The sequence below is a fragment of the Oryctolagus cuniculus genome, chromosome 18 (assembly GCF_051225735.1).
Source record: "Oryctolagus cuniculus isolate XC-2025 breed Fujian yellow rabbit chromosome 18, ASM5122573v1, whole genome shotgun sequence".
Classification (NCBI taxonomy): Eukaryota; Metazoa; Chordata; class Mammalia; order Lagomorpha; family Leporidae; genus Oryctolagus; species Oryctolagus cuniculus.
The window spans coordinates 13,705,672-13,715,319 of NC_142884.1; the positions used below are offsets into that span (position 1 = coordinate 13,705,672).

The 9,648-nt window shown below is 53.2% G+C and overlaps 1 protein-coding gene across 2 annotated transcripts; it reads left to right on the forward strand.

The window, feature by feature from the left end:
* The first annotated feature begins 995 nt into the window (after nucleotides 1-995).
* Nucleotides 996-4,747, forward strand: LOC138846439 (seminal plasma protein BSP-30 kDa-like). Of its 2 annotated transcripts, none has more exons than XM_070062145.2 (6): nucleotides 996-1,140; nucleotides 2,577-2,639; nucleotides 3,291-3,470; nucleotides 3,584-3,715; nucleotides 3,897-4,045; nucleotides 4,512-4,747. In XM_070062145.2, exons 1-5 carry the CDS (start codon nucleotides 1,065-1,067, stop codon nucleotides 4,037-4,039), a joined length of 594 nt encoding a protein of 197 aa, XP_069918246.1. In that variant the 5' UTR covers nucleotides 996-1,064; the 3' UTR covers nucleotides 4,040-4,045; nucleotides 4,512-4,747. The 2 variants fall into 2 exon arrangements, with proteins under 2 accessions (XP_069918246.1, XP_069918245.1); XM_070062144.2 differs by having other exon boundaries at nucleotides 4,628-4,747.
* The last annotated feature ends 4,901 nt before the right edge of the window (nucleotides 4,748-9,648 follow it).

Here is a 9,648-nt window from a genome sequence, read left to right on the forward strand (position 1 = left end):
ACAGGTGCAGGGGCCCAACCACTTGGGCCATCTTCTACTGCTTTCCCAGGCCACAGCAGAGAGCTGGATCAGATGTGGAGCAGCCGGGACTTGAACCGGCGTCCATATGGGATGCTGACACTGCAGGGGCGGCTTCACCAGCTACGTGACCTCGCTGGCCCTTCGCACCAACTTTAATTACATAATTCCCTTCACCTGGGCTCTTTGTTGTCTAGAGCTTAAATTATCATTAGAATCACCTGCTTTCCACTTGGCGCGCTTACTATAGTATTTCTCTTTTTTTTTCTTCAATTTTTAATTTTGAGAGAGAGAGAGAAACACTCTCTCATTCACTGGCTCACTCCGCAAATGCCCTGCCGACATGGAGAGCCAGGAATTCCATGCAGGTCTCCTGCTCGGGGGTCAGGAACCCCCGAGCCATCACTGCTGCCCCCCAAGCTCTGCTGGGGAGGGACACAGACATCCTGGCCAGCATTCTGGCTGCCCCCCACCCTGGGGTATTTATGATCATGCAACACACTGTCTTGGGTTTGATCTGGGAACAGCTTTATTTTACCTTTATTTCTAAAGGTGATTTTTCTAGCTGTAAGATTCTAGATGAGCACTTTTTTAAGCACACTTAAAACACACACACACACACACACACACACACACCCAGCTCCTGCTTGTTGGGTCATTCTGAGGCTCCAACAGGTGACCTGGGAGGGATGCACAGTCAGGAGAAGAAACGGATGCTGTTGGGCTCCCCGTGAGGGACAGTGGTCCTCTTCCTCCTTCCCTCTGCCCTTTTCCTGGCCGTGGGACACTGGACTGAAAGGCATTTTGATCTCATTTTATCTACATCTTGAAATATTGAGGTTCAGGGACATTACCATGCTGGCCAATGGCCTGTGCATTCTACCTAGGAGGAGAACTTGAACTTCATGTTCTGGGGCTGAGGAATGCACAGCACTGTCCGCGTGAGGCCGATTCTTATCCTGTTGGCGGGACACGGTGTGAGGCATGGTAGGTTATAAAGGAAGGCGGCAGAGGTGGAAGTCTCAGTCCCGGGAAGGCAAGCCGCCATGGCCGTGTGCTGGGGACTCTGCCTGATGTGGGTGTGTGCCTGGGCCTTCTTGCAGATGGACTGCGTGAACGCAGGTGAGGCCAGAGGGCCGGGCTGGGCAGAATCCGCACCAGGCGCAGCTGACGTGTCCTAGTCATAGCAACACCAGCAGCTCTGTCTTCCGTCTGTCTGCCACACGCTTTGAAGAGCTTTATATTGTACTGAATTTTCAGACGTCTCTGTGACGTGTAAACCCAGTTCGGTTTGACTCTGAAGTCGTGGTCTTACTGCTTAGCAGCCCTCCTGACTGCTGCCTCGGGTCCGGGTGTCCACTCCATCGCCCCGATATGGGCTCACTATTCAGAACACAGGGCGAATTCTATTATTCACCCCAAGAGTGACGGATGGGATCCTGCTTGCTTGGTTGAATTACAGGTAGTGTGCATCTATCCCACAGTGGGCGTGGCACGGTCAGCCCCATGACCCCTGCTCACCCCTGTGTCCCTGTGTCCCAGCACTGAGAAGCTGCGAGGACCGCCCTATCAGCTGTGGTCAAGCCTCCTGGTCCCCAGGTGTCCACTCAGAATGAACGTGGACTCTCCCTCCATCCCTCGGATCCTAGTTTTCTTACAGTTGTGCAGGGGGGGCTATAAATAGCAGTATGTTTCCAATAAACCTAGTAAATCAATGTCAGAAAATAATACAGCCAGCGCCGCGGCTCAGTAGGCTAATCCTCCACCTTGCGGCGCCGGGACACCGGGTTCTAGTCCCGGTCGGGACACCGGGTTCTAGTCCCAGTTGGGGCACCGGATTCTAGTCCCGGTTGCCCCTCTTCCAGGCCAGCTCTCTGCTGTGGCCAGGGAGTGCAGTGGAGGATGGCCCAAGTGCTTGGGCCCTGCACCCCATGGGAGACCAGGAGAAGCACCTGGCTCCTGCCATCGGATCAGCGTGGTGCCGGCCGCGGCGGCCATTGGAGGGTGAACCAACGGCAAAGGAAGACCTTTCTCTCTGTCTCTCTCTCTCACTGTCCACTCTGCCTGTCAAAAAAAAAAAAAAAAAGAAAAAAGAAAGAAAGAAAGAAAAAAAATACAAATCGAAAGCCGTGTTTGTCAAATAAAACGAACTGGCCTGTGTGGAGTCCTAACTGATCGGGAGCCTGCCCAGGGCGTCCAGCAGGGGCCAGTCTCTCCCGGAAGCCCACACACAGGTGGGTTATTTTGTGCACAGTAAGCTTTTCATGGAACAGGCTGGGGGTTGCAACCAAAGGACTAGAATGTTCTCCAGGTACCGACCAGGAGTCCTGCAGCTCAGCTGAGCCCCTGCGTCCCTGGGCCACGCCTGTGCGCCTGCAAGGCTGCTCGTCGGCTGTGGTGGAGCCTCCTGGGCACAAGGTGTCTCTGGTCGGAAGGAAAGTGGCCTCTGACATGAGGCAGGAAGCGCGGCTCGGAGAGGCAGGGTGCTCCTGGCCTCAGGGCCTCGGGGCCTCGGGCTCCTGGCTTTCTCTCACGCGTCCTCTCCCTCCATCCCTCAGCCCCCGGTCTGCTGTCAGAACTGCTGGGACTCGTGGACGACAGTGTTGTAATTGCAACACCAGGTAATCAACGGCGAGTAGTTAGGAACATCCGAATGAGAGTTTGTCAAATAAGAGAAGCGGCCCGTGTGGAGTCCTACCTGGTGGGGCCCTCCCAGGGGTCCTCCAGCAGGGGCCAACCTCTCCCCATCAGTGAGAGGAACGGGCAGTGTGCACGGGGCTCTGGCCGTGTGGAGGCACCTCCGAGCTTCTGCTCCCGAGGCCCAGCAGCCTGGAGACCCCAGGGCTGAAGGCTGAAGCCAGGGCCGGAAGCAGAGAAGGCCCCGTTTCCCTGGGACGGAGGCCTGCTCAGGAAGCCTTCCCGCAGGGCTGAGGCCGGCTCAGGGGGCACGAGGGCCTCGGGACAGAAATGAGCAGTGCGAGATGCAGAGAGGTGACGCTTGCGGCCAGAAAACCCAGAGCTGAGGCTGAGGGAACGCGTGCAGGTCGGGGCTGCCGCGCCTCGGCCAGGTCCAGTCACCCAGGAGGACTGAACGGGCTGCCTGTGTTTTCATCGTCCACTCAGTCAAATGCAAGGCCAGGGTGGGCTGGAGCCGTCCTTGACAGCCCGTGAATAGGGCAAGATGGCGTCAGGCTACCAGACATGAGCGAGGGTCAGTGACAAGAATGAGAATCCACCTGTGTTCATGGAGGTGGGATTTATTTGGTCTTCAGGTGCTGAATCTTATAAAGCAAAAACTATAAAAGCATCAAAAATAACTACCACCACACCAGCAGCAACAACCGCAACACACAAGCCAACAACATCACAAATCCAAAACAAGCCGCCCCCGGGACTGTCAAGTACACCTAATGCCAAGAACGCCTTGTCCCCCGGACCCCCAGGACAGTCAGGTGAGAGGTCACGTCACCGCAGCCCCCGGGGTGATGGGCCGACATGAACAGACTCTGACGGGGCCCTGCTGTGCTGTAGGTGGAGGAAGAGAGCAAGGTCTTTGGTTTTTCAGATAAAAAATGCGTTTTCCCGTTCACATTTGGAAACAAAAAGCACTTTGATTGCACTGTGGAGGGTTCCATATTCCACTGGTGTTCTCTAACAGACAAATACTCGGGGAAATGGAAGTACTGTACCGATGACGGTGAGTGGGCAGCTTTCCCTCTGCACCCACCCGGCTCCCCAGAGGGAGGGGGACCCTGTATGCGCGGCCTCAGGTGGTCCTGCATCTTCTCCTGTGGGCTCCACCCATGTCCCCTTTACCTCAGAAGACTGTGAACGACCTTTGCCCCTCAGCTTTCCCACTCGTTCCTTGCACTTTTCAGATCGTGCCCGGTGTGTGTTTCCCTTCATCTTTGAAGGCCACGTTTACAAAGACTGCATCACCAAGGGGAGTCTCTTCAGAATGGCTTGGTGCTCACTGTCTCCATACTACGACCATGATAAAGCTTGGAAGTATTGCTACTGACAGAAGGTAAGGAGGTCTGGAGCAGAGGAGACAAGAAGGGCTGGAAGGGACGAGGGTGAGCTGGAGGAAGAGGAGAGCGAGGTGACTGGGTGAGGTGAGCTGCAGCGAGGACACAGCTGGGAGCTGGGATGAGGCAGAAAGGGCGCAGGAGGAAGAGAGGGGAGCAGAGCCCGGGCGGGCAGAGCTGATGGAGAGGAATGGTGGAGAGAAAGTAAGAGCCATGGGCAAAGTGGCCGAAGGAGGAGAGAGAGGAGTCGGAGAGGAAGAAGGAAGAGGGTGCAGGTCCAATGGGGCAGGAGTGGCTGAGGGGGAGGCGTCTGAGGTCAGATGAGAGAGGTGAGAGAAGAGAGAAGAGCAGGTGGGAGGGGCACAGGGCGGGACACACAGTGCTTTGAGCAGGTGTGGGAGAGGGTGGGGCTGGGCAAGAGAGGCATGAGGGGGGAGGGGGGAGAGAGGAACCTCTGTGCTCCAGGTGACTTCTGGGAAAGCTCAGGACTCAGCAACACGGACACGGGTCCGTGTAAAATCCCCACGCGGTGCACCTGCCACGGCCGTGGATGAAGCCAGCCCTTTGAACCCCACACGCAGGAAATCCAACATCTCCAGCCTGGCGGTGGTGCTCTGAGTGACAGAGGCAAAATCCTCACCCTGCAACTCCACCGTGTCCCCGCTGTGCCTGGGACCAGGCAATAAAGCTCGCTCTCTGCAGGTCGGGTCTTGTTTTCTGTTCACAAGGTAGCCAATGCCCACCATGGGGATGCCTCCGAGTGCCCAGGCTGACCTCCCAGGACTGTTGTGTCCCACCCCGGCCCTCATCTCTTGTCCTGTGTGTGAGCATCCAGGCAGCTGTTATAGCAACACGGGACCTGACAATGAACCGTTTGTCACCGTGCAGGAAGGAAGAGTCATCGTGTGACCTTGAGGGGTTCATGAGGCTCAACCAGAATGCATCGAAATCTGTGAAGTTAAGGGAGCTACAAAATAAGAAGCAGCAAGGGGGTTTTCAGGTTTAGCTGTCCCTGCGAGAAAGCCTGTTGGACCTACCTTTGAACTTCCGCTCCTGACGAAGGGGGAGGCCAGCCCCTCAGAGCTGGCCGCGAATGCTTTGGGAGAAGCAGATCAAAATCTACCCCTGGAGGCACAGGAAAAACCAGCACACCTGAGTTCTGAGTAGCGTCGGGACAGTGCTGTCACTGACCTGCTAAAGACCACACACCTTGAAAACCATGACTGCTAATTACATACAGACACGGGTGAGCCCCATGTTCTTTCTTCTCGTTTTTCCCAGCCAGCTTTGTCGAGGTGTAAGACCTGCTTACAGCGTTTGCTAAGTACAGCACACCAGAGAAACCACTGCCAAGTTCAAGGTGATGAACACGTGTGTCTTCCACTCAGGCTTCCTCGTGTCCCTTTCCAATCCCTCCCTAGTACCCCCCTTGGGGGCCCCTCCCCAGCCCTGGAGGCCACAGGTCTGCTTTCATATGCTGCAGAGTAGTTGGGAATTTTCTAGAATGTTCTATGAGTGGACTCAAAGCAAACACCTCTGTTGGACTGGGCTCTCTCACTCAGAATGATTACTTTGAGCTTTATCTCCAGTAGTTAAGATGCCTAAATCCCACCTTGGGGCACCTGGGTTTGAGTCTTGGCTTCACTCCTGATTCCAGCTCCCTGCTCATGCAGACCCCGGGAGGCAGCAGGTGATGGTTCAAGGACTTGGGTCCCTGCCACCCACGTGGGAGACCTGGACTGAGTTCCTGGCTCCTGGCCTCAGCCTGGCTAAGCCCCAGCTATTGCAGACTTTTGAAGAGAGAACCAGTAGACGGGAGCTTTCTGTCTCCTCTGTGTGTGCGTGTGCGTGTGCGTGTTTCTGTCTCTCAAAAAAAAAAAAAATAGTTCAGTGCTGGCATCGTGGTACAGCGGGTTAGACTGCTGCTTGTGACACCATCACCCCATATCAGCGTGCCAGTTCAAGTGGCGCTTTCCGAAGTGGTTGTGTCCTTTTACATCCCCACTGGTAATGTACGACTTCCAGTTTTTCCGTATCCCTGCCAACACCTGAATACTGAGAATCTCAGAACAGTGCAGAAACAAACTGAAGAGGACTTCAGTAAACTGGGGGCGGGGGGGGGCATTAACACTGTTAATACTGCTTCACATTGATCTGCAGATTCAAGCTGATCCCAATCAAAATCCCAGAATTTTGGTAGCAATTCATAAGAGGATTCCAAAATTTATCTGGAAATGTAAAGGACCTAAAATAGCAGAATCAACTAAGCAAAACAAGAGAAAAGTTGGAAAATTAGTGCTACTTGATACCAAGACTCCTCATGAAGCTGCAGTAATCAAGACAGTGCAGTACAGGCATCGAAAGTTCAATGTTGGCCGGCGCCGCGGCTCACTAGGCTAATCCTCTGCCTGCCGCGCTGGCACACTGGATTCTAGTCCCGGCTGGGGCGCCACTTCTGTCCTGGTTGCTCCTCTTCCAGTCCAGCTCTCTGCTGTGGCCCGGGAGTGCAGTGGAGGATGGCCCAAGTGCTTGGGCCCTGCACCCGCATGGGAGACCAGGAGAAGCACCTGGCTCCTAGCTTCAGATTGGCACAGTGCACCAGCCACAATGCGCTGGCCGTAGCGGCCACTTAGGAGGTGAACCAATGGAAGGAAGATCTTTCTCTCTGTCTCTCTCTCTCACTGTCTAACTCTGCCTGTCAAAAAAAAAAAAAAAAGGGCCGGCGCCGCGGCTCACTAGGCTAATCCTCCGCCTAGCGGCGCCGGCACACCGGGTTCTAGTCCCGGTCGGGGCGCCGGATTCTGTCCCGGTTGCCCCTCTTCCAGGCCAGCCCTCTGCTGTGGCCAGGGAGTGCAGTGGAGGATGGCCCAGGTGCTTGGGCCCTGCACCCCATGGGAGACCAGGAAAAGCACCTGGCTCCTGGCTCCTGCCATCGGATCAGCGCGGTGCGCCGGTCGCAGCGCGCCGGCCGCGGCGGCCATTGGAGGGTGAACCAACGGCAAAGGAAGACCTTTCTCTCTGTCTCTCTCTCTCACTGTCCACTCTGCCTGTCAAAAAAAAAAAAAAAAAAAAAAAAAAAAAAAAAAAAAGAAGAAGAAGTTCAATGTGATCTTGGCATGGGCAAAGCGTTTTTTAGATACAAACCAAAGGCTCGATCCATAAACCGGACAAGTTGGACTTCATTAGATTAAAAGGCATCTCTGTGAAAGAGATGATTAGGAGGAGGACAAGGTAAAGAGTAGAAGGAACAATTTTTTTTTTTTTTTTTTTTTTTTTTGTGACAGGCAGAGTGGACAGTGAGAGAGAGAGACAGAGAGAAAGGTCTTCCTTTTGCCGTTGGTTCACCCTCCAATGGCCGCCGCGGCCGGCGCGCTGTGGCCGGCGCACCGCGCTGATCCGATGGCAGGAGCCAGGAGCCAGGTGCTTCTCCTGGTCTCCCATGGGGTGCAGGGCCCAAGCACCTGGGCCATCCTCCACTGCACTCCCGGGCCACAGCAGAGGGCTGGCCTGGAAGAGGGGCAACCGGGACAGAATCCGGCGCCCCGACCGGGACTAGAACCCGGTGTGCCGGCGCCGCTAGGCGGAGGTAGAAGGAACAATTTTAAGGGGCTGGTGCTGTGGTGTAGTGGGTAAAGCCACCACCTGCAGCACCAGCATCCCATATGGATACCGCTTTGAGTTCCAGCTGCTCCACTTCCGATCCAGCTCTCTGCCATGGCCTGGGAAAGCAGTAGAAGATGCCCCAGGTCCTTGAGCCCCTGCACCCATTGGGAGACCCAGAGGAAGCTCCTGGCTCCTGGCTTCGGATTGGTGCAGCTCCAGCTGTTGCAGCCATCTGGGGAGTGAACCAGCAGATGGAAGACCTCTCTCTGCCTCTACCTCTCTGTAACTCTGCCTTTCAAATAAATAAATAAATCTTTTAAATATATTCTTTTTAAAAATTATATCTATATAATAAAGGATTTGCAATTGTAATGTATGACAAATAATCCAAACTCAGTAATACACAAACACCACAATAAAAATGAGAAATCTATTTGAATATACATTTCAGATTATTCATATTATTATACATATTCTTTCATATCGTTTGCTGTGGCGTAGAGTAGCTAATATGCACTATAGTAGCTACATGTGGATATCAAGCACTTGAGTATTGTAAGTCCAAATTTAGATGCAACATACCACATTTTGAAACTTTAATATCAAAAATACTGTAAAATATTTCGTTAAAATCTTTGTATTGATTACATTGATTACATGTGGGAATGGTAAAGACACAAAAGAACACATATCTCCCTTATAATTTTGCCATATCAAGAATGTTATATAGGGGCCAGTGCAGTGGCGCAGCGGGTTAATGCCCTGGCTTGAAGCGCTGGCATCCCATATGGGCGCCGGTTCAAGACCTGGCTGCTCCACTTCCGATCCAGCTCTCTGCTATGGCCTGGGAAAGCAGAAGATGGTCCAAGTCCTTGGGCCCCTGCACCCCCTTGGGAGACCTGGAGGAAGCTCCGGGCTCCTGGCTTTGGATCGGTGCAGCTCTGGCTGTTGCAGCCAAATGGAGAGTGAACCACTGGATGGAAGACCTCTCTCTCTCTCCTCTCTCTGTGTAACTCTTTCAAATAAATAAATAAATCTTAAAAAAAAATGTTATGTAAATGGAATCAGCCCACGACTTGGAGACTGGCTTTCTTCACTCAGAATGATAGCTTCGCGACCCAGCTGAGTTTTTGTTCTGTGGTAGCGACGGTTCACGTCTCCCATCTGGAGTTTAGCATCCACCCCCGTGAGACGTTTGGTCACTCCTGTTTGACCCATTACAAACAAAGCTGCTGTGAGCAGTCATGGACAGGAGTCTGTGTAGACATGAGTTCTCATTTCTGGGACAAATGACCAGCACCGTGACTGCTGGGGAGTAAAATTGTAGGTTTACTTTTTAAACAAATTTCCAATTTTTTTTAAGATTTAATTATTTGAAAGGCAGCATTACAGAGAGAGAAAGAGGAGAGACAGAGAGGTCTTCCATCCACTGATTCATACCCCAAATGGCCGCAATGGCCAGAGCTGGGCCAATCTAAAGCCAGGATCCAAGAGCTTCTTCCCAGTCTCCCACGTGGGTGCAGGGGCACTGCATTCCCAGGCGCATTAGCAGGGAGCTGGATTGGAAGTGGAGCAGCGAACCGGCGCCCATATGGGATGCCGGCACCGCAGGCAGCAGCTTTACTTGGCACACCACAGTGCCGGCCCCGCCAAACTCTGTTCAGGAGTGGGTGTACAACTTACATTCCAAAGCGATGTACGAGTGGTCTGGTTTCCCCATTTCTCCCCAGTGTTTGGCGTGGTCACTATTTATTATCTCAGCTGTTCTAATAGGGGTGCAATGCTAACTCATCAGGACCCTGATGACTAGTGACGTTGACGTATTTCACTGAGCATATGTATACCCCTTCCATGAAATTCCTGTCCACACCTTTTGCCCGTTTTCTGATTTGCAGGAGGAATCCTCAAACAGTTCATAGAAATGTATGCTATGAAAATACTATGCCTGCATTCCAATATTCTTGATCTCCAGTATACACTTGTCCTTTAATTCTTTTGT